Source organism: Conger conger, chromosome 7 (genome assembly GCF_963514075.1).
Source record: "Conger conger chromosome 7, fConCon1.1, whole genome shotgun sequence".
Lineage (NCBI taxonomy): Eukaryota > Metazoa > Chordata > Actinopteri > Anguilliformes > Congridae > Conger > Conger conger.
In genome coordinates, this window is record NC_083766.1 from 30013869 (window position 1) to 30039956 (window position 26088).

A 26088-nucleotide genomic window follows, 5' to 3' on the forward strand; every position below is an offset into this window, starting at 1 on the left:
GCAAGAGCACTGAACCCCCACTTCCCAATGAGCTGGTTGGAGTCTTTTATGGCAGCCAGTCGCCGTTGGTGTGTGTGTGTGTGTGTGTGTGTGTGTGTGTGTGTGAGTGTGTGAATAACAGGCATAAATTGTAAAACAGTTTCGATAAAAATGCTATATAAAGGCAGTCCATTCCATTTACACAAAAATGAGGAGTTGTGCTTTCATGTCGACATAAAGATTATTCATGTACAGTATTTTTCATTCACATCTTGAGATGTGCCTCTTGGCGACTGCCTGTCCTCTCTATTACACCTCTCTGCTTGCACAATGAATGCCCTCTATGCTGACATTGGTGTATCAGAGGTAAGAGAATGAACAAAGCCCAACATCCAGACATGAAATCCGTAATCAGAGATCAATAGTGAAGCAGGTGTAGTGTAGAGCCACCTGCCATTCCCATCTCCCATCAGAAAGGACCCCTCCACCTCCTCATGTTCAAACAGCTGTCTGAGTATTGGGTATTTTGGACTGAGAAACTGTTGAGTTGTGGGGGTGAAACTCAGATTTGCATATGCAAGGTGGGGCAGACTGGTTCTGCTGTCCCTCAGTGGGACTGACTCAATCCCAGAATAGAGCAGCGGTCAGGTGTCTGGGCCAGTGTCTGGGCCTTCCCCTGGGGGTTAGTGTGAGCTGAGCACACGTCCTGCTGTACAGAACTGCTCTGAGCACGCTGCACACATCACTGCTCCTCTCAGCAGGCCTCCAGAGCTGGGACTGCCCCTCCTCAACTGATTCCAGATCAGTTATTTCACCCACAATCTCCTATCACCTCCATCTAATCTCTGGCTGAGTACAGAGTTAGGGGTGGCATTAGCTGAGGAGGTATGAGCAGTCGTCTGGTTCGATCTCCCATCCTGTGCATGTGTCAAAGTGTATCTGAGCAAGAGCACTGAACCCCCACTTCCCAATGAGCTGGTTGGAGTCTTTTATGGCAGCCAGTCGCCGTTGGTGTGTGTGTGTGTGTGTGTGTGTGTGTGTGAGTGTGTGAATGGGTGAATAACAGGCATAAATTGTAAAACAGTTTCGATAAAAATGCTATATAAAGGCAGTCCATTCCATTTACACAAAAATGAGGAGTTGTGCTTTCATGTCGACATAAAGATTATTCATGTACAGTATTTTTCATTCACATCTTGAGATGTGCCTCTTGGCGACTGCCTGTCCTCTCTATTACACCTCTCTGCTTGCACAATGAATGCCCTCTATGCTGACATTGGTGTATCAGAGGTAAGAGAATGAACAAAGCCCAACATCCAGACATGAAATCCGTAATCAGAGATCAATAGTGAAGCAGGTGTAGTGTAGAGCCACCTGCCATTCCCATCTCCCATCAGAAAGGACCCCTCCACCTCCTCATGTTCAAACAGCTGTCTGAGTATTGGGTATTTTGGACTGAGAAACTGTTGAGTTGTGGGGGTGAAACTCAGATTTGCATATGCAAGGTGGGGCAGACTGGTTCTGCTGTCCCTCAGTGGGACTGACTCAATCCCAGAATAGAGCAGCGGTCAGGTGTCTGGGCCAGTGTCTGGGCCTTCCCCTGGGGGTTAGTGTGAGCTGAGCACACGTCCTGCTGTACAGAACTGCTCTGAACACACTGCACACATCACTGCTCCTCTCAGCAGGCCCCCAGAGCTGGGACTGCCCCTCCTCAACTGATTTCAGATCAGTTATTTCACCCACAATCTCCTATCACCTCCATCTAATCTCTGGCTGAGTACAGAGTTAGGGGTGGCATTAGCTGAGGAGGTATGAGCAGTCGTCTGGTTCGATCTCCCATCCTGTGCATGTGTCAAAGTGTATCTGAGCAAGAGCACTGAACCCCCACTTCCCAATGAGCTGGTTGGAGTCTTTTATGGCAGCCAGTCGCCGTGTGTGAGTGTGAGTGTGAGTGTGAGTGTGAGTGTGTGTGTGTGTGTGTGTGTGTGTGTGTGTGTGTGTGTGTGTGTGTGTGTGTGTGTGTGTGTGTGTGTGTGTGTGTGTGTGTGTGTGTGTGAATAACAGGCATAAATTGTAAAACAGTTTCGATAAAAGTGCTATATAAAGGCAGTCCATTCCATTTACACAAAAATGAGGAGTTGTGCTTTCATGTCGACATAAAGATTATTCATGTACAGTATTTTTCATTCACATCTTGAGATGTGCCTCTTGGCGACTGCCTGTCCTCTCTATTACACCTCTCTGCTTGCACAATGAATGCCCTCTATGCTGACATTGATGTATCAGAAGTAAGAGAATGAACAAAACCCAACATCCAGACATGAAATCCGTAATCAGAGATCGATAGTAATGCAGGTGTAGAGTAGAGCCACCTGCCATTCCCATCTCACTTCAGAAAGGACCCCTCCACCTCCTCATGTTCATACAGCTGTCTGAGTGTTGGGTATTGAAGAACTTCTTGTTTCTTCTTCAATATTATAACTGTTTCGCTGCTGGTACTTCGAAATTTGAGGGTGTAAGACAAGTTCAGCTCTTTATTCGTTGTTCCAGGTAGTGTGTACGTTCTCCTGAGCTTTCACCAATCTTACACACCAATATAGAAACATGGCACAGTTCAAGTACAATTTCTAAACAAAGGGGGATCTAGCCAGGAGGAAGTCTTCATACATGTGATAATTCAATCCTTTCTTGGTTACTCTTCCTGGCTAGATCAATGATTCTTTACACATTATAATTTCTATTCAACTGGGGTTGCTTTCCAGTGGCTCTCGGCTCCTAAGTTTTGGGGGAGAGCTTGCATTTGAAAGGGTACTTAACACCCAGACAGAGACAGGATAAGGAGTGGAGACATACATGTTTTACTATTGAGACTGTGAATAAATATATTACTAAAGAAAACACCAAAATCTAACAGTATTTTGGACTGAGAAACTGTTGACTGAAACTGGAGTTGTGGGGGTGAAACTCAGATTTACATATGCAGGGTGGGGAAGGCTGGTTCTGCTGTCCCTCAGTGGGACTGACTCGATCCCAGGATAGAGCAGCGGTCAAGTGTCTGGGCCAGTGTCTGGGCCTTCCCCTGGGGGTTAGTGTGAGCTGAGCACACGTCCTGCTGTACAGAACTGCTCTGAACACACTGCACACATCACTGCTCCTCTCAGCAGGCCCCCAGAGCTGGGACTGCCCCTCCTCAACTGATTTCAGATCAGTTATTTCACCCACAATCTCCTATCACCTCCATCTAATCTCTGGCTGAGTACAGAGTTAGGGGTGGCATTAGCTGAGGAGGTATGAGCAGTCGTCTGGTTCGATCTCCCATCCTGTGCATGTGTCAAAGTGTATCTGAGCAAGAGCACTGAACCCCCACTTCCCAATGAGCTGGTTGGAGTCTTTTATGGCAGCCAGTCGCCGTGTGTGAGTGTGAGTGTGAGTGTGAGTGTGAGTGTGAGTGTGAGTGTGAGTGTGAGTGTGTGTGTGTGTGTGTGTGTGTGTGTGTGAATAACAGGCATAAATTGTAAAACAGTTTCGATAAAAGTGCTATATAAAGGCAGTCCATTCCATTTACACAAAAATGAGGAGTTGTGCTTTCATGTCGACATAAAGATTATTCATGTACAGTATTTTTCATTCACATCTTGAGATGTGCCTCTTGGCGACTGCCTGTCCTCTCTATTACACCTCTCTGCTTGCACAATGAATGCCCTCTATGCTGACATTGATGTATCAGAAGTAAGAGAATGAACAAAACCCAACATCCAGACATGAAATCCGTAATCAGAGATCGATAGTAATGCAGGTGTAGAGTAGAGCCACCTGCCATTCCCATCTCACTTCAGAAAGGACCCCTCCACCTCCTCATGTTCATACAGCTGTCTGAGTGTTGGGTATTGAAGAACTTCTTGTTTCTTCTTCAATATTATAACTGTTTCGCTGCTGGTACTTCGAAATTTGAGGGTGTAAGACAAGTTCAGCTCTTTATTCGTTGTTCCAGGTAGTGTGTACGTTCTCCTGAGCTTTCACCAATCTTACACACCAATATAGAAACATGGCACAGTTCAAGTACAATTTCTAAACAAAGGGGGATCTAGCCAGGAGGAAGTCTTCATACATGTGATAATTCAATCCTTTCTTGGTTCCTCTTCCTGGCTAGATCAATGATTCTTTACACATTATAATTTCTATTCAACTGGGGTTGCTTTCCAGTGGCTCTCGGCTCCTAAGTTTTGGGGGAGAGCTTGCATTTGAAAGGGTACTTAACACCCAGACAGAGACAGGATAAGGAGTGGAGACATACATGTTTTACTATTGAGACTGTGAATAAATATATTACTAAAGAAAACACCAAAATCTAACAGTATTTTGGACTGAGAAACTGTTGACTGAAACTGGAGTTGTGGGGGTGAAACTCAGATTTGCATATGCAGGGTGGGGAAGGCTGGTTCTGCTGTCCCTCAGTGGGACTGACTCGATCCCAGGATAGAGCAGCGGTCAAGTGTCTGGGCCAGTGTCTGGGCCTTCCCCTGGGGGTTAGTGTGAGCTGAGCACACGTCCTGCTGTACAGAACTGCTCTGAACACGCTGCACACATCACTGCTCCTCTCAGCAGGCCTCCAGAGCTGGGACTGCCCCTCCTCAACTGATTCCAGATCAGTTATTTCACCCACAGCATACAGAATAAGACTGGGACATTTCATGTAATCTAGAGCCTTCATTTATAGATATTTATGGTGGCCAACACACTCATTAACAGACACATACCCAGGGGTATAGCACATTAATTAATCATTCACTCAAATTTGCCAGCTGAATGGGAATTTGAAGAGCACATTTTTGTTTTAAGGCAGGCACTCTTGCCAATTCAAACCAATGATCTGTAAACATGTATTTACATTAAAAAATAATAATAAGATTGTTATTATTATGAAACTAATAAAATGTTGAAGATTGGTGGGACAAATTATTGTGACTAATACAAAATAGAACAACACATTTTTATTCAAAATACACTTGTCATTTTCCAGTTCATTCTCCTTCACTTGTTGCTCGCATCTGCAAATACACCTTTGCCAATCTCTCTCAAATATGTTCCAAAAAAAACAATTTGCTACACATCAATTTAGTAAAAATAATTGTTTCATTCAACAAACATAGGCTAACTGTTACCCATACGATTAAGCCAGCTCCCACAAGAAATTATAGTTTGATATATTTCAAATATGCCAGATAGAATTTGAAAAAAATTGTGCTTTTCTATGTAACTCTACATCTTTTCTATTTAAATTATAACAACCATAGTCAACATTACACAAACACAAATAACAACACAAGTATGCATGTTTATTTAATGAACACAAGCAGAGCACATGTGAGATATTAGCACTGGAAGCTCAGGCTGGAGGAAGTATTCACACACAGGCTCAGCTCAGTGTAACAGCAGTAAGGAGCAGAACAGGGTAAAAACAGTGCGACCGGAGTGTGTGAGCTGGGCCTCCACCCGGCCTACTAAGAACAGTGGGCTCTGCTCAGTGGGGGGGCAGACAGGGAGCCCTTTGTGGCCTCACAGGCCAGTGACCCTGCCTTCACCCAGTCTTCCTCACTGAGAGTCAGGGAGCTGCTCCAGCTGGATATTTAATTCTCCCGCTGCATTTAAGCTACTAGTAACAATAAAATGAATAACATTATTAATGATTATACATAATAAATAATGATATATAATGATGATATACAGATAATACAAATAATAAGGCTATTGTTCGGCATATGACTTTTTTTTCGGCCTCCGAAAGGAAGCAACTGAACAAACCTGTGGAGAATGTTTGTGATGTCAAAAACACAAGTTTTGAGGTGTTTCTTCACAGCTCTCACAATGTTTCTGTCATGAACTGCTGTTGTTTTCCTTGGTCGACCTGATCGATGTTGCTCAGTACACCAGTGGTTTCTTGCTTTTTCAGGACGATCCAAGTTGTTGTCCGAGCTATCTGCAATGCTTGTGCAATGGCTCTGATTTCCCCTCTTTTCTAAGCTTCAAAATTGTTTGCTTTTCTCCAAGGGGGTAGGTTTGATTTTGAAATTGATAGGGACACAAATGGGGAAGGTTCGGAGGGGATGTAACCCCCACTGGAAGCTGAGGCATTTTGCATTCATGATAGACTTCTGACCGCCATTTCATGTCATTTAGAGCCTTAATTTATTGAGTGTGAGTGTGAGTGTGAGTGTGAGTGTGAGTGTGAGTGAATAACAGGCATAAATTGTAAAACAGTTTCGATAAAAGTGCTATATAAAGGCAGTCCATTCCATTTACACAAAAATGAGGAGTTGTGCTTTCATGTCGACATAAAGATTATTCATGTACAGTATTTTTCATTCACATCTTGAGATGTGCCTCTTGGCGACTGCCTGTCCTCTCTATTACACCTCTCTGCTTGCACAATGAATGCCCTCTATGCTGACATTGATGTATCAGAAGTAAGCGAATGAACAAAACCCAACATCCAGACATGAAATCCGTAATCAGAGATCGATAGTAATGCAGGTGTAGAGTAGAGCCACCTGCCATTCCCATCTCACTTCAGAAAGGACCCCTCCACCTCCTCATGTTCATACAGCTGTCTGAGTGTTGGGTATTGAAGAACTTCTTGTTTCTTCTTCAATATTATAACTGTTTCGCTGCTGGTACTTCGAAATTTGAGGGTGTAAGACAAGTTCAGCTCTTTATTCGTTGTTCCAGGTAGTGTGTACGTTCTCCTGAGCTTTCACCAATCTTACACACCAATATAGAAACATGGCACAGTTCAAGTACAATTTCTAAACAAAGGGGGATCTAGCCAGGAGGAAGTCTTCATACATGTGATAATTCAATCCTTTCTTGGTTCCTCTTCCTGGCTAGATCAATGATTCTTTACACATTATAATTTCTATTCAACTGGGGTTGCTTTCCAGTGGCTCTCGGCTCCTAAGTTTTGGGGGAGAGCTTGCATTTGAAAGGGTACTTAACACCCAGACAGAGACAGGATAAGGAGTGGAGACATACATGTTTTACTATTGAGACTGTGAATAAATATATTACTAAAGAAAACACCAAAATCTAACAGTATTTTGGACTGAGAAACTGTTGACTGAAACTGGAGTTGTGGGGGTGAAACTCAGATTTGCATATGCAGGGTGGGGAAGGCTGGTTCTGCTGTCCCTCAGTGGGACTGACTCGATCCCAGGATAGAGCAGCGGTCAAGTGTCTGGGCCAGTGTCTGGGCCTTCCCCTGGGGGTTAGTGTGAGCTGAGCACACGTCCTGCTGTACAGAACTGCTCTGAACACGCTGCACACATCACTGCTCCTCTCAGCAGGCCCCCAGAGCTGGGACTGCCCCTCCTCAACTGATTCCAGATCAGTTATTTCACCCACAATGGCCAAGCATACAGAATAAGACTGGGACATTTCATGTAATCTAGAGCCTTCATTTATAGATATTTATGGTGGCCAACACACTCATTAACAGACACATACCCAGGGGTATAGCACATTAATGAATCATTCACTCAAATTTGCCAGCTGAATGGGAATTTGAAGAGCACATTTTTGTTTTAAGGCAGGCACTCTTGCCAATTCAAACCAATGATCTGTAAACATGTATTTACATTAAAAAATAATAATAAGATTGTTATTATTATGAAACTAATAAAATGTTGAAGATTGGTGGGACAAATTATTGTGACTAATACAAAATAGAACAACACATTTTTATTCAAAATACACTTGTCATTTTCCAGTTCATTCTCCTTCACTTGTTGCTCGCATCTGCAAATACACCTTTGCCAATCTCTCTCAAATATGTTCCAAAAATTGTAGAAACAAATGCCCTTATTCATTAGCCTACTTTGGTAATTTTCCAAAAGTAAACTAAAAGTATACTACGCTTTAACTTATTTTTCGCAAAGGGTGGCTAGTTTTAAGATTGCAATGTTCCACTACCATACATTTGGAACGGCTAAACTACTGTTATTACTACTGGTATTACAAAAGAGAACTAAAGGGCTTTCTTAGAGAAGCTAACTTATTTTTGTAATGATATTTAAAAAAACAAACAAAACAAATGTTTTTTCTTTTTTACAACCGTAATAAAAATTAAATAACGAATGAACGCATGGTACACGGACCCTACACGGAATCAGGTGACTTTTCATGTGTGGAGTTTTAATTATAGACGTGGTTGTTTAATAATTGAACTATGTGGTCGTTTCATATTTTAAATGTGGCACGAAATAGCTTTCATAAACAAGAGTCACCTAAATGTATAGCCTTAATGTAATGAAAAATTAAAATGCCAATTTTTACGATTCTTTATTGATAGCTAAAAATGAATGCTGTCACCAGGCACTTATGGGATGCCGTCAAGGATACAATGAGGAAACTGGTTCGGTAACGTTTTGTTTCAGTAAAAAAAAAAAAAGACACATGACGTGACAATTTGAGGGCATATTAAAGCCTCTCCACTTGACCAGCACCTCAGCATGATTAACCATGTCTTCAGTGAGGACGTCTATTCCAGGTAAGAGTTTAATATCAAGGACACTTATTTGCTGTTTTGACTGGATTCTGTTAATTGAAAGCTTGCTCTTAGAATCTTGTTATCTGATTTTTAAGATACCTTTAATGTTGTCTGGTGCATAGTAAGAAATTATCTCCTGTCCAGTATTTTTAGAAGTTAGAAATTTACACTGGTCTAATGTTGATGCACACTATATTGGTATAATGCTTTGCATTAGCTTCAACCCTCTCACAGTCAACTTGCCCATGAAATTATTGTGAGATATGTGGAAATACATTGATCAGCTGCATCCAAGCGGCAGTAATGACCTGTGTTTTTACATAGGTGATAGTACTGCAACTCATTCAATTACTGTAAATTTACGCTTGGATTTTGTCAAATAGGGAAGACTGGGGATGATTGTAACACTTTTTTGACCACGTATGAATTGTTTGATTACAAACAGAGGAAATAAACATTAATAGAAAAAAGCAGAAAGAGGCAAGATGTGTCCAAACTTTTGACTGGCACTGTAGTACAATATCATAATGTGTGAGTTAATGTCAAATACAAAGACTCCTAATAAGGATGATCAATAAGGATGCAGGTTAAAACAAATACAATTTATTTAATAATGTGCAATGCAGAAATAGAATGACAATGTGGAAAGATGTATTATGAATGGTTATATGCCCATCATCCAGAGAATACACATACTTCTCCCCAGTTCATAAATCATTCTCTCGCATAGACTTTTTCCTCACAAGTAACTCAATCATCTGATATTTCAGACTATAAAATCCTTGGAAATAAACGATTCTCCAGAAATTCCACCCTCAAAACTGCCAAAGTAGTGCTGTGAGGAAAAATAATAACTTGAAAACAATCTAGAACACAAACTCAAAGAATTGAATGGCATGTATGCTTGTAATCCCACAGAAGAAATACAGAACAAACTAGCGGCAACCACTTCTCAACTAAACAATATCATGAACAAAAAGACCCAGTTCCTAATACAAAGGCTTAGACATGACAATTTTAAACACAATAACAAATCTGTAAAAAAAATTCACAAAAATATCTGGCAAACCAACTCAAGCGGAACCAAGACAAATCTCTCATCTCAGTCATAAAGAACTCAGCAGGGGAACCCATGACCACACCCACTGAAATGAACAATACATTCCGGGAATTTTACAACAAATTATATACCTCGGATCACGAACCAAATTTAGTAGATACCCACTCCTTTCTTAACCATGTAGACCTACCTCGTCTTAATGAAAAACTAGCAATGGAACTAGATGCACCCCTAACACTGGAAGAATTCTATAAAGCAATTAACCAGATGCCTAACAATAAAGCACCAGGACCTGATGGTTTCCCCGCTGAGTTCTTTAAGCACTTCTGAAACACAATCTCACCACTCTTCTTCAGAATGACAGTTGACATCAGACTAAACTCAAAAATACCACTGCACATGAACACAGCCCTCCTCTCAGTATTACTGAAGCCTGATAAAGACCCAACCCTATGTTCCAGCTACCGCCCCCTATCGCTCATCAACACCGACCTCAAAATTATCAGTAAAGCACTAGCCACCCGAATTGAAATGGTTACCCCATCACTAATCCATCCAGATCAAACCGGATTAGCCTGAGGATACACCTTCCCCCATTTCCCTATGTGCCACGTCTAAGATAGTGTCGAGATCCCATCCCATCATTTGTTGAAAAGTCCATTTGCAGTGCAGAATGTTTCCAGTTTTTGCTTGGTGTTCGCTAGCAGATTTCACCATTTGTGTAGCTATCGCTTCCTCTGTGTTCTGAAGGACTTTGTGGGCATATCTCTTAAGCTGGCAACATATATCAGCTAGCTGCATTATGTTTGCACACATCCATGCTTTTTGCTAACTTATCCAAGTTTGTCACTGGTATGAGCTAGTATCTTAGTACCAAATCTTCACAAAAAAAACCCCTGAATTTTTACAGTGGTAGCAGCAAGCCAAAAAAAGATAAAATGTACGTATTCAGTGATTATGTTTCATGTAAACTGTGCTATTTCAGTTTTTCCACGCGATTGATGAAATTGGATGTCATATCTCCCTCTCGCTCCCTCTCTCTCTCTCTCTCCCTGTCTCTCAGGTTCTCAGGAGTGCAGCAGAAATGCGTTGGGCATGGAGTGTATCCGCCCTCTGGTACGGACGGGGGTGGAGACGCCTGACCCCATTAAAACCACTGTCCACGGGAACATCCCAGCCTGGATCAGTGGCAGCCTCCTGCGGAACGGGCCGGGCAAGTTTGAGTTTGGCAACGATAGGTGAGCAGAGCCTGTTATGTTCCTGTGTTCTGTGTGTTAGTTTATCATTGTTTAGTATCATCATTCATTTTTCATATTCATGTCTGGTGTTCTGTTTATATTCGTTAGTCTTTGCACTCTTCTTCCCCTGTGATGTCTGAGTCTGAATGTTTTCTAGCCCAGTCACTCCCTTGTCTGCGTGCCCCACCATTCGGGTGTTTACGGTAGTTCCGGGGTTCAGTCTTCCTTCCAATCTTACATTCCTTACTTCCTGCTTTCTCTCCATTTCATGTTTGTACATAGCACTAATACACTAATCCCAACTAACATAGAATTTGTACAGTACTAATTATACTAACACACTAATATGTTTGTCAAACTAACAAACTAACATTCACTAGTTTTGGGTATTTGTAATTTAAATCACTTAACTAACTTACTAATGCATCTCCAGTTTCAATTCTGTTCTGTAACTCCACCTCCCTATTCTATCACTGATTACTTGCTTAGTTTCAGCGAAGTATTCGCATCTGCCTCTCTGTATCTCTGCATCTCCTGATTCTCTGCAAATTGTTCAGCTCTCTAGTCCGGATCCGTTTGTATTACATGTGTGTCACCTGATGTTTATTTGTTAGACCGCCCTCACTCCCATGGCCCGCCTAGTTTGTCTCACTCCCCTGTGTATTTATACCTGTCCTTTTCACTTGCACGCTGCTTGTTCGTCTTGTCCTGTTCTGTTCCCAAGCCCTTGTATTCCATCCCCCAGTTCTAGCCTCCTTGTTTTCCTTGCCCTTGTTCCTGAGTCCTTTCCCTTTCCCTTTCCCTTTCCCTTTCCCTTTCCCTTGCCCTTGCCCTTGCCCTTGCCCTTGCCCTTGCCCTTGGTTATCTGGTTATCTGGTTTTCTGGTTTTCTGGTTTTGACCCCTGCCTGCTTCCGTGGACTCTTCTTTGTGTTTTGGATTTTTGTACCTCTGCCTGTTTGGACTGACCCCCTGGATTTGGACCTTGGCTTGTTTTTTTTACTACGCTCTGTCTGCCCCTGCTGTATTAAAACCTGCCATTTTTCTGCACCCCTGTCTGCTACTGGTTCCTCTGTTCCCCCCGGCACAACAGAGCCGCCATCACGTGCCCATCCTCCCTCATACTGCAAGGGCTGTTCGGCACAATGTCAGAAATAAAGGTGTGAAAAATGGTTAAACAGGTATAAATGCTTGTTGCTGTGGCCGTACCATATAAGTACATAAAATTGTACCCATAGCCAGCATTTGTACATTTTTTGCTTGGAAAACATACTCATTTGTACTTTGTACCCCTACCTTAAAAATCAGCTGCCTCTATATTTATAGATTTGTTGTGTCTTTTTATAGGTTAAATCTTGTAATGTTTTGTACAAACAACATGCCAATGATGTAGGGATGATGGGCCCTCTTTTTTAAATCAAGTTTGTCTCAAGGTTTCTTCCCATTGGTCATCCTAGGGAGCTTTTCCTTGCTACTGTCCCTGGGCATATAGGTCAGGATATGTTTGGAAGCATAATGTGGCAAATGTTTTGTCAAACTCATCATATAAATGCATTTAATTTGAGAGTTGTCACAGACTAACATTTCTGCTTCCTCCAGCTACAAACACTGGTTTGATGGCATGGCCCTTGTTCACAAGTTCAAGATAGAAGGTGGCCAGGTGACCTATGAGAGCCATTACATTCGTAGTGACAGTTACAAGGCCAACAGCGAGAACAACCGCATCATGGTGTCAGAGTTCGGTACCCTGGCCATACCAGACCCATGCAAGAACTCCCTCCAGCCTTGTATGTCCACCTTTGAAGTGCCAGGTGAGTGATGATGTCATTCAGGTTGGAGCAGTGATTCTTGATTCTTTGCTCACATTCATGGGAACGAAAGAAGCTCAGGGCATGGTTTGCCATTCTGATGAATTCATATGTATTCTCACCATTTATATACTTCAATGGACACACAGAGGGCAGAATGTACACATGCTCCTGTATGCAATTCACTAGGAGTAAGACTGGACTCTGCTGACAGCCAGTTTATGCACTGTAGAGGGCTAGTTTTTTGTTGGATTTTTTAAAGTATGTCAACCAAAAGTGGTCACATGCCCTTATCTTATAACCATGTATTCCTCCTGCTGTCTTCTGCAGAACTGACAGACAATTCCAACGACAACTTTGTTAAATACAAGGGAGACTATTACATCAGTGCAGACCTCCAGTACATGCGCCGGTTTGACCCTGAGACCCTGGAGTCAAAGGAAAAGGTAGATTTCTGTTTCCTGGCATAACTGACTTTGCACTACATCACGCAATATTTACACTACCCCATAGAACTATTGGAACTATCCTATGTTGTCACAGATCCCCATAAATATACAGTGTGAGGAAGACTGTTCTGTGCGAGTATGACAAGAGTTAAACCCTCAGTGAGCACTTTATTAGGTAGGCCTGTACACCAGCTTGTTTATGCAAATATTTAATCAGCCAATCATGTGGCAGCAACTAAATGCATAAAAGCTTGCAGATATGATCAAGAGGTTCAGCTGTTTTTCAGAACAGATGTCAGAATGGGGAAGAAATGAGATCTAAGTTACTTTGACTGTGGAATGACTGTTGGTGCCAGACAAGGTAGTTTCAGTATCTCAGAAACTGCCGATATCCTTGGATTTTTATGCGCAATGGTCTCTAGAGTTTGCAGAGAATGGTTCAAAAAAACAAAAACAAAAAACATCCATTGAGCAGCAGTTCTGCAGGCAAAAAATAATTGTTATTAATGAGAGAAGTCCGAGGAGAAGGGCCAGACTGGTCAAAGCTGACATGAATGTGACAGTAACGCAAATAACCACACAACAGGGGGGGACAGGGGGGACATGCCCCCCTCAATATTTAGAAGAGGTGAATTTATCCCCCCCAAAACATAACGAATGATAACCCCCTCCCCAATACATATCCTTCTTACCTATTTTACAATTGTTTCATACACCCCTACTGGACCATACCATCTTAACCTTGCTGGGTCTGCCGGCCTCGCTGACTCGCAGTTGCTATATGTCTACCGTTGCGGAAGCATGATAGTGTAGTGAGTCTAGTGTAAGTAACTATGACGCTTGTTTTACCTTCAGTGTTTCTGAATGAAAGTATCTGCGGATGAAACGGTAACGTTATCTAGTTTATAACTTGTGCCTGAAGTTATCCGAGGTGCGTTAAAGTTAAGCAAACAGGCGAACGTTTGCAAATAATTAAAAAAAATTCCGTTAGCATTCTGTTCGCTGTGTTTGCAAACGGTCTGAAAGATTTGCGGCGAACAATGAGGAAGCTGGACTGAGGGAAATGTGAAGATTTCGATTTGGAATGTTCTTAAAAGCCATCGAACAGTTTCAAAGCAAACATTTTCTCTGTTCGCAAAACTTGAACGTACCTTAGTTAAGTTTAGCTAACCAGCTGGCCCCTATAGCTGTAGCATGAGCTAAGAATAACGTAGCTGCAACAAAGGTAGCCTAATCTTTTATGTTAGCCGTTAAATAGTTTTAGTTAGTTAGTTTGTTAAATATTGTAGGTTATTCTTTGTGATTTTGACTGTCGGCAGAATTTTTGGAAAAATAGCTACAGGAGAATAAATATATGAAATCCAGAATGCCTGAGAGCCTTACTGAATTATATTCAATTTTATTTGTGCCACTATATGGGTAGCCTACCTGAATGCTGTCTATTCCTTTACATGAATAAAATAGATTGATGCAGAAGAGGAGCAAATTGGTTCATAAAAATTCACCAGAATGCAGGAAATGAAGTGAGAGATGCTCAAAATTTCCTGGGGGAGAAGCCCCAGACCCCCGCTTCATGTCCCCCCCCCCACTGTTGAAATGAAACCTACGCCCCTGTATGCACCAGAAAATAATAGACTCGCCCCTCTCAGCTCACACATGCCCCCCAGAGTGTTCTCTGTGGACCTCCTGGACAGTCCTGACCTGCAGCTCCACTGGGAAGCGCACACTCACAGACCCACACTCACAGAGTCCTCCTCCCATAGAAGGCAGTATAAGAGCTTTATTTATTTGAGGAGGGAAAAATATATATATCAACTGATAAAACAGACTTGATATCATAGATTTAACCCCTTTGGTTCTTTTAACCCTCCTATTATGTTGAGATTTTATGGCCGGTTTTACATTTGGGGTGAAATTGAGCCTGACAGTTGAAATAAATACAAAAATATTGTAATAGAAAAATGTCTGTCGCCTTCTTACTGTCCTAAATGACTAGCCTTTTATTCATAAATATGAAAAGTCTCATTTTAGAGCCTAAGGAACAGTAAGTGAAAGTTTGGCACCTGTATGGTAAAGTGCCACCAGAATCATTGACTAAGAAAAATGAAAAAGGTGTGGGGTGACTGTGGCTCAGGAGGGTCGCCGGTTCGATGGTTCAGTCCCACCCTGGGTATGTCGAACTGTACAAGCAAGCCACCTAAGCCCCAAATCCTCCTGACGAGCTGGTTGATGCCTTGCATGGCAGCTAATTGCCGTTGGTGTGTGAGTGTTTGTATGAATGGGTGAATGAGACGCATCAATTGTACAGCCCTTTTGATAAAGGCGCTTTATAAATGCCAACCATTTATATATTTTCTTACAATTTATACAGTTACAGTAGGGTCAAAATAACACTGCACAACACATTTGTATGCCAAGTTGGTACAAGACTTTGCATAGCATAAGGTTAATTGCATTTTTACTACTTCACACCACCAAATTAGAAAATTAGAAAAATCATACAGTATCAGTATAAAAAACATGTTTTTAAGAGATGTCACACACTGAATGGGTTCAAATTGACCCCAAACATAATAGGAGGGTTAATAAGTCATGATAATGATTGAAGGAAATGATGTACACAGGCTTTACTATACCAATTTGTTGAGTATTTGATATGTTTATTTTCCAGATATTTAGCCATATTTTTTGTTTTGTATTTGAAGGTGGACTGGAGCAAGTTTGTTGCTGTCAATGCAGCCACAGCCCATCCCCACTATGGACCTGATGGAGCGACATACAACATAGGCACCTCATACAACGATAAAGGTCTGTGTGAGATTCCTCCATTTTACCATTCACTGTCTATGTAGAATTCCATGTGTGTACAATGCTGGAAAAATGTGTTTAAGAATATGAGAATATCAAAAAGTATTAATTAAGTGTATACAATTATTGTTTAATGCATGAAGATAAGAGGTAGGCTATGTAGAGAGACAAAAAACATTTTTAAGAATAATAATGTATTGTTGTTTCTTAAAAAAGAAAGTAGCCTAATTATTGTTGTTTAATATGTCATGGTAAGACTGTAATTATATGTAAAGAGACAAAGTGTTGCAGCCTATATTTTCTTCTGTTTGACCAATGTGAGTGCATTTCTCTGGCCCACTAGTGGAAAAATAGTGTGTTGAAATCAGGGGCACATTTAAGCCATATGTATGCCCCTCCTCTTTACACAAATAGGTGAGATAAGATTATTGTCAGACGAGCTTTAATTGTGTAAATGAACAGAAGCCTACATTTAGCAAACAGTTGGAGGTGCTTGTGCCTTAAGTGGCCAAGCAGTACTTTACATTACATTACATTACATTAAATGTTTTGCTTCACTCTGTATGGTTCATTTTCGTGCAACATGGGCCAGGCTGGTGGCTCAAGGCAAGTGGTAATCATTAATAGCTGATAGAAAACATTTTAAAATGAAGTCATTCAAACCATATAGGACAGAGTGGTGTTCAGTCACTAGCTGAACATACTCCTCCTGCTATTTAAATGGTCTCTGCCATCTTTGTCTGGTGCAGATACTAAAGCAAAGGGAATGTATTAGACCATTGTTATTACCTGTCAAATGACTGGAATCATTGTCATTGATTGCCATAGAATTAAAGCTCATCTGACAATAATTTGTGGCCTATTATACACATTTGTGCAATGAAAGATGGAGATGGAGGGAGAAGGAACTTTTCTGAGGTGTTTTCAGTGTCTTTATTTAAAGGATCAAATGCAGAGAAAAAATTTATTTGGGGTACAATTCTTAAGGTATATATTTTTGTTAAAAACTATAATTAAGTCGACTTAATAAGTGGTTAAAACAAATTCATTAATCAAAGGTTGAAAAGTATGAAAAATTCCATTCATGTGAGCATTAAGTGAAAATGCTTAGGCATTTATACACTCCAGTGTGCAAATACTGCACTATATAAAATGATGAAACTGGAGACTGAGCAACTAATCATATGAAATTAAATATCTAGATTGTACGTGGATTAACAATTTAAACACATATTTCTCCTGCAATTTCGGTTGTAGAAATGACAATGATGTCAGTTTCTCTGCAGGTTCGATGAATGTTTTATGCATTGGCGTTGGCGATGTGATTATCACCATGACTGCGCAACATGATATGCTGAGGTCCGAGGAATGATAGAAAACGGTGCTTTGGGCGGGACTTTCGTCGACATGTCTAATCCTTGCTCTTGTATTCGTTCTATACCGAAATTGCATCTCGAAATAAGTCACAATTCACAACAATTCAAAGTCCAGAGTCATACCATCCGTAAAAATCATTTAGGTCATTCACAAATTATAAGCTATTTAGTATGTGAATATGTGCCATGCTTTTATTGTTTTACCCTCACTGTCCATCAAGTGGTTAAGAATGAGTTTTGATTGCTTTTGATTGAGCAATTTGCATGAAAACATCGGGCAATCGATTCGTGAACAGCCTGTTGTCAGATGAGAGCGAAATATTCACTCTTGGTGCCAGTACCTGTTTTCCGGGTTTTTGGGAACAAAATTGCACAAACTGGCTGTATTTCACAAGGAAACCATCTCAACACCCATCAAATGGTGTAGGATATGCAGTTGTTCAAATCATGGCTACTTACTCCATATATTGAGCTCAGAACACACCAGCAACCTGCTTTTAGCCATGCATTTGGCTGGGCTCGGTCAATGAAAACAAAACTGAATGTTGAAAATGCGCTTCAGATGTTTGGATGGGTTGGGTGTAATACAGCCCACAGCAAGTCAGTACTTTCTTTGTGGCATGCTGTGTTCTGCACTACATGACGTGAATGCTAAATTACCACTAGCATTTGACAGTATATTGACTGTGAAAATGTCAGATGTTGGTGATTGGTGCCTCTTCTCTTGTACTGTAACTAGCTCCAGCTCTCCTCATTCTCCTTAATCTTCTCAATATTACCCTGGATTTTAAGAAACTTGGTGATTTGAATCAACTGTGATGAAACCCATCCACAACAAACAAGCAGCCTGTAGCATAGTAGTTAAGATACATGATTGGGACACACAGTGTTGGTGGTTCAATCTCTGGTGTAGCCACAATAAGATATGTGCAGCTGCTGGGCCCCTGAGCAAGGCCCTTAACCCCACATTGCTCCAGGGGGGATTGTCCCATGCTTAGTCTAATCAACTGTACGTTGCTTTGGATAAAAACGTCAGCTAAATAAAATTTTACAATACATGTATCACATGATTGTCCTGCAAGTGGACCTCACATTATCCTGCTTGGACACAAATCAATACTGGATCTGATGTGATTCTCAGGGCCCTTCTACCACATCATCCGTGTGCCTGCTGAGAAGGCAGAGCCATCCGAGACCCTCGAGGGCGCTGAAGTGCTGTGTACTATCCCTTCAATGGACGGAGTCACACTCTCTTACTGCCACAGCTTTTGTGAGTCTTCTGATACCCTGTTCCCCAGAGATGAGTTCAATCATTACTCAATCATACAGTCAGAAACAAACTGTGGGTTTTACAGAGGTGTGGTTTCTCTTTCAGCAATGACAGAGCATTACCTGGTGCTCTTGGAACAGCCTATGAGGTTGGATGTGAAGAAAATCTCCGAAATGCCTGGAAAGCCCATATATCCTGGACTCAAGTGGGACCCCAGTTTGGATACGGTGTTCCACGTGATCAACAAGCACACTGGAAAGGTTAGAGCTGGGGGCTAAACAGGGGTGTAGTGTCTGGGGTTGTGGAGATCCATTTGCTTGTATGAGTTTTGCCCTATGAGACCCTCTTACGTAGGAGTTCAGCAGACATTATGCATCTGCTGATGTCCGCAGTGTTTCCCCGAGGATGTCTGTCTATCTTATATATGAGCTTTCTGAAGATTTAGGAGTTGGACACTGGACCCATATCACCCACTGGGACACAATCTATAGAATACTAAGGCCCGTCTGCAGGAAGAAGTGATAAACAGGCGGTGCATGTGGAATAACTACTTTTACTGAAACGAAACGTATTAGCGTTATGAAACGAGAACCCATGGTTCCATAACACAACATATTGACACAGCTAGCGGGATAGTCGTTACATCCCCTAGCTGTGCCAATATACACAATATAGGCTACCACAGGTTCGAGACAAGACAAACTTTAAATCAATGGATTTTCAATGGAACTATATTTTAGTAAATGTTTCCTTCCGCTGAACAGTAGTTTATTGGTTACTAAGCAACGGTATTGCGAACGTTATAGCAATAATGTCTCCCCACTCCACTATCTAAGTAACGGTACTAACGTTAGCTAACGTTACTAGCAATAATGTATCCCCACTGCATTGACGTTAGCTAGCTAGTCTGCTAGTTTACGTTACACCAGACGACACCGGCACACACAAGTCATTTGTCTTTGTTGTAGACGTTTATCAGGACACTACCATATAACGTGCAGTTATTAAAATAACTTTGCTTCGCCTGGATTTGGTTGGCTTGCTGGTATTTACATCCGAGGATGTTGCCTTAGTTGTATTTTTTTCATTCCTACTCCTTTCCAAATCCCCGAGAAGGTCAAAGGACACTTTAAAAGAACTCATTTTGTTTTACTTTGGTAGGCTACTAGCAACGAGATGATGATAACGGTAAGTTATGTTCATCTTGATTACAAAGTAGATAATGGTGATCTACAAACGCAGAGTAATTTTAAAAGATGTGTCAACTTTCCATTTAGGCGTGCATATATGGTGGATATTGCGCTCTCCAGGGCCAGGCTGTGAACCTTTGGTTATCAGGGTGCAGTGTGTAAGGTGTGACTGAACCTCTCCTTTTGTATAACAGCCATTCTCTGTGAAGTACCACGCCAAGCCACTGTTCAGCTTCCATCAGATCAATGCCTTCGAGCAGGATGGCTTCCTGTTGGTCGACCTGTGCTGCAGTGATGATGGGGTGGCCATAGATGATTTCCTGATGAAGAACATGCTTAAGTCTGGAGAGCCCAGGGACCCGGTAAAGCAGAAACATACAACAACGCACAAGCATGTATACACTCAGTGAGCACTTTATTAGGTACACCTGTACACCAGCTTGTTAATGCCAATATTTAATCAGCCAATCATATGGCAGCAACTAGATGGTAACAAACATGCAGACATGGTCAAGAAGTTCAGCTGTTTTTCAGACCAAATATCAGAATGGAACAGAAATGTGATCTAAGTGCCTTTTACCATTGAATGATTGTTGGTGCCAGATTGGGTGGTTTGAGTATCTCAGAAACTGCTGATCTGTCTGCTGGGATTTTCATGCACAACAGTCTAGAGTTTTAGCAGCTGTTCTGTGGGCAAAAATGCCTTGTTAATAAGAGCAGTCAGAGGAGAAGGGCCAGACTGGTTGAAGCTGACAGGAAGGTGTCAAACTGTCTAAGTGGATAGGCTACAGCAGCAGACCATCCATCCATCCACTATCTTAACCCGCTTATCCTGAACAGGGTCGCAGGGGGGCTGGAGCCTATCCCAGCATACATTGGGTGAAAGGCAGGAATACACCCTGGACAGGTCGCCAGTCCATCGCAGGGCACACACACCATTCACTCATACACTCATACACTCATACACTCATACACTCATACACTCATACACTCATACACTCATACCCACGGGCAATGACTCTCCAATCAGCCTAACCTGCATGTCTTTGGACTGTGGGAGGAAACTGGAGTACCCGGAGGAAACCCACGCAGACACGGGGAGAACATGCAAACTCCGCACAGAGAGGCCCCGGCCGACGGGGATTCGAACCCAGGACCTCCTTGCTGTGAGGCGGCAGTGCTACCCACTGCACCATCCGTGCCGCCCTGCAGCAGACCAATAAGTCAAAAAAAGAAGTCTTAATATATACCTAATAAAGTGCTTACTGAGTATATGCAAACACTAGTATTTAAGTGGCAGTTGCTAAGCTGGAAATTGAGGAGGCAGAAAACATCCTAGCAGACTGCTTGTTCATTCCTGTTTTTAATTATTTCCCTTGAGAGACAAATGTGCCAATGATCTGAATAATCAACAGGAAACATGTGACTTCTTTCTTCACATCATGTCCCTACCATCATGTTAAATATCAATTTAAAATTGGCACAATTTTTTGTGATGCAAATAATATAATTTTATTACTTGCATATACAGTAATAGCCAATAATTGGCTGTATTTGATGGTATGCTCTAAAATAAATTATTTTGTGAATTCATCATTCTATTGCTAGTCAAGGATCATTAGACTGAAAAAATGTATTTAAAACTAGTCAATTTCAGTAATCAGTTTAAAACTGATCAGTAATCAGTTAAATAATTCCTCAATTATGAGCTCAGCAGCCGCCACTGATCAATTATTACTTGATCCAGAATTTGGAGAGGCCTTGGACCAGTTAAGATGGATATGTGTGATGAAATGTGTGTGCATTTTTTCCATATCAGGTGAATATGTCATCAGAAATCTCCCCTCGCCGATTCGTCTTTCCTCTCAATGTGGACGACGACACGCCAATTGATCAGAATCTGAACACCATTCCCTCCAGCCTGGCCACTGCTATCAAGGTTTCCAAGGACAAGGTATTATGGGAGTTTTTGTCTTGATGTGTATCTGCATCTGGTATCTTTGCTGCAGGATGAATCAGTATGTGGTTCATGTGGTCTTTCTGAGATTTACTTTTTATAAGTTATCTAATTATTATATATAAAACTTTGAAAATGTAAAGGTATGAAAACTAAAGCACTGATTGTGATTTAAACTTGGATCATTCAAAACAAAAACATATTCTATTGCCTTGAATGATGGTTTATAGCTTGGCAGACATGTACGCTATTCTAAATTATATGATGTCAGTTGCCACTTCTTATCACATCTTATTTCATATGTCTGTTCAAGGAAGACAATTCAGACCTGCAGTGTGTTCGATATGTCTTGGGTCAATGACATTTACATTTCTTGATTTGGCAAGAAGGAGTGGTCCTGAGGTGCAGATGCAACATACGTTTTCTTTTTGTGTTTTGCACTTCAGAGCCACTCTAACATAGTACGCCAATTTCATTCTAGGCATTTCATTGCCTTTGGTGCATGTTATTGCCATTTGTCAGTATGAGGTCCAGAGTTGTTCTAATGAAAGCCAAGGAAGCCAAATAAGAAAAACTAGAACAACTAGAGACAAAACAGTAGCTAACCAAAATCAACTGTTTGGAACAGCATTAAGAAGAAGAAGAGCATTGGTGAGCCCAGTAAATGGGCCCTGGTAGGCCAATGAAAGACACGTGTGGATGTGTTACTACTGGCTACAGAACACTTAATGAACAGCACTACAGAGCCTACACTGCAAGATGCAAACCACTTGTTAGCAGCATAAACAGGATGGCTAAACTGTTTTTTTTCCATATATATGGAGACAGATGAGACTAAGATTCCCTTATATCAGAGTGGTGGGAAGTGCAACGTGTGGATTGATTTCTCTTCATATGATGCCTCCAAGCTCATTGGACAGAACCTCTTCTGACAGCAAGACAGTGATTCCAAACAACAACTTTTTTGACTGGCCAAGACTGATCCAATTGAACATGAACAAAACAAGCAGGAGCTGAAGATGGCTGCTGTACATTCCTAGCAGAGCATCAGCTGAGAAGATACTCAGCATCTATTAATAAAAAGTGTTGTCATTTCTACATAAGGAAATCAAAGTGTATAGAATACCCTGTAATAAAATATGAGAGTGTCCACTTCAACCACATGCAAATAGTTTGAATACAAATCTAAAATTGTGGAGTACAGGGCCAAATAAAGAAAAGATATTTCTTGGGACACAGACATTTTTTTTTTTCATGGAGCTCACTGTATATAGACTTGGCAGGTTTACACACCTACTTAAGCATTTGAAGTTACATGTATCAAAGGTGTGTTTTCTAAGCAGGCACTCGTATCTGCTTATCTGTGCTATTGAGAGGCACTTTCTTGCATGCAATTGTCTTAAAGTAGCAGTGCCACAAACCTAAACATGCTGCAGGGTCTTGTTTAAGGGTCTGTGTTTGAGCCATATGTTTGCCAACTGGTTTTTGCAGGTGTTCTGTACCTATGAAAATCTCTATTCTGAAGACCTCCATAAGTATGGAGGCATGGACTTCCCAGGGATTAACTATGCCAAATTCAACGCCCGACCTTACCGCTACTTCTACGGCAGTGGGAGCAGACACCTCCTGGGGGATTCCCTCCTCAAGATGGACCTCCAGGGGAAACGGCTGAAGGTCAGATCTTGTTTGTAAAATATATATATTTTTTTACTTTACTTTGTGAAGTCATTATGTTAGTGGCACCACTGCCCTTAAGTAGACACCCTCTCATATTTTGTAAAGACCATTTTCTGCCTTTCCTGGTACATGTAACACTTTTTGATCCAAATTTTACTAAAGTATTTAAAATGTAAAATGTAAGACTATCTGGTTTCATACAGTATGGTTTATTTCCATTTTTGTGCACCGATATGCACAGAAAGTGCAGTATAGAATTTTACTTTATTGTACTCATTGTATGCTGTCAAGATCTTGGAGCACATCTTGGAAAATTTTCAAATTGGCAGTTTCACATATTGCAATATTGCATTACCGTGAAATATAATTATCTTTTTTTCACAAGTCCACACATGCCACATATTGCAGATGTCCCATTTGCGTGAAGGTGCTGATGGATGTGCGCAGGATTTGATGTTAACAACAGTTTGTTCTGTGACTTCAGGTGTGGGATCACCCCGGGCTTTTCCCTTCTGAGCCGGTCTTTGTTCCATCGCCCAACGCCACAGAGGAAGATGATGGAGTCATTCTGTCTGTGGTCCTCACTCCCACCAAGGTCAGACACTCCTAATTACCATGATTATTAATAATAATTATTGGTATTATTATTAAATATACCTGGTGTTCTAATTATGGGAATATAAAATGGTGAATTATCCCAACTGTTATACAAGTATCTCTATTAAATAGTAAATGTATGGTTAATGTAGTTGTAGTTTTAGATGTACTCTATTCACCATTCTTGCCAGACCCTGCAGATCTGGCCTAGAATCAGCTTTGTCCCTTACTGACGGACTATCCTTGTTGAAGCACACATGCGTTAGAAGGCTCATTTGACATAGGTACATATGACGTAGGTTCTTCCCATGTAGACAGAACGCTAAAGAAAACTTGATTCTGTGATTGAGGATTCATGGTTTTTTGTATTATTTATCCAGGAAAACAGCTCTTTCCTTTTGGTCCTGGATGCCAGAACGTTTGAAGAGCTTGGCAGAGCCGAGGTTCCTGTAAACATGCCTTATGGTTTCCATGGCGTGTTCAACAGCAACAACTAGTGCCCTTACTTTCACAGCACTGCTAATCCCATTTTAATAAACGTTTTTACTTCTGAATAATTCACTGCAGATAATTAGCCATGCTGTTGACCTGAAGGAAGAGAGGAAGGGCAAAGAGGAAAAGGAAATAAAAAAGGCAAAAGAAAGCAAAAGCGAGTGGCACTTTTAAGTTGGCCGGCTCTGCCACTTTTTGGCAGCGGCTTCCTCCCAAATGCACCGGGAAACAGAAGAAGGAATAAGAACCCCACAACAGGGAAAACCGCCTCTCTGGAGTCATCTCCCGGTCTCTGCCACGCACTGTGGAGACGAGCACACCAAGAACCTGGGCTGATTCGTTAACACCCACCCAACGCAACGACCCAACGCAACGAAATCCAGCTCTCCACCTGACTAAACTTTACACTCCTCCATCAGCAAAATCCAGCCGAAGGCTAATTCTCTGAGACGACTCCCTCCTGGGTTTTGGAACCAAAAATGTAACGCGGTGTGTCACTACCCTGGGAGGGAGATGCAGCACTTCCGGGATTTACCCGTCTCTTGCCACATGGAGAGAGAGAGAGCGCCCACACCAAGACAAAATAAATAATGAAGTCTTTGCCCTTCCCCCTCACAATAAGAAAAAAAAAAAAAAGGCAAAACCCAAAAGGTAGCTTTTCAGACTGGCTTTTCTTCGGGCTTCATGCACCCCACGCAGCTCAATTAAGCTAAGTTAGGCATACATTGAAGCCCCAGAAATGGGGTGTGAGAAGAAATTGTCAGGTATAGGTATAAGAGCTCAGCGGTGCTTTGCAAGCAAAGTCATTTTCTTGACTGCTCATTGTTATGCTATGTTCTATAACATTCATGTTTGTGATGAAAAATGAATTTGTTTTTGGAGTTGAAAATGAATTCAATAAAAAAAAAAAAAAACATTGTGTTTACATTCTGACTGCTTAGTAGGTGATTAAAAGCATTTATTTCCTTATGTATTGGGGCATTTTGGGGAAAAAACGTTACCTCTCATGGGACAAAGTCATTTATAAATGGTTATCGGTATTAGGGTTAAACTTAAAAAAAGAATAATTGAAGAATTGATGTTTCGGTCAAATAGAACTGAAAAAAACACACTGATAGATTTTTTTCATAATGTGTGCCAGGGTTAAATGGATTCTTGGATTCTATGCAAATGACATCAGAAATTATAAAAAATACTGCCTTGTCACTCCGGGAGGGCGTAACAAGACATCACAAAATTTAATAAATAGATGCTGGATTTCAAAAGATCGAGCAAAAAGCTTGACCCACTAGTCTGGAGGGGCTTAAAATTAAAATGGTATTTGAGGTATAACTAAGGTTCTTGGAAGCAATGAAAGCATTGACTAAGGTAGGTTTCCCCCTCTATTTCTCATTGTTTTGAAATGGTATTGGGTTACTCACACCTCCAATTCCATAGCTGCACCTGGGACCTTAGTTCCACCGTAGAGTTGTGAACAAACTAATAAAGCACCCTAAATTGCACTGTTTTACCATCTGGCTTAACATGCAGTATCTAGCACTCCAGCCCTAGCTACCCAATTTTTTATGGACATTTAATATGAATTAAATTATAACCACTTGCCAATTATCCCAAATGCTCCATCCCAATCATTGTGTTGATAAAGTA

The 26088-nt window shown here is 41.3% G+C and overlaps 1 protein-coding gene across 1 annotated transcript; it reads left to right on the top strand.

The window, feature by feature from the left end:
* Positions 1–8478: 8478 nt before the first annotated feature.
* On the top strand, positions 8479–25374 carry LOC133134095 (carotenoid-cleaving dioxygenase, mitochondrial-like). Its single transcript, XM_061250510.1, has 12 exons — positions 8479–8521; positions 10645–10819; positions 12417–12628; positions 12956–13071; positions 15780–15882; positions 18400–18528; positions 18634–18788; positions 19913–20080; positions 21538–21672; positions 23167–23349; positions 23837–23947; positions 24330–25374. Exons 1-12 carry the CDS (start codon positions 8494–8496, stop codon positions 24444–24446), a joined length of 1632 nt encoding a protein of 543 aa, XP_061106494.1. The 5' UTR covers positions 8479–8493; the 3' UTR covers positions 24447–25374.
* The last annotated feature ends 714 nt before the right edge of the window (positions 25375–26088 follow it).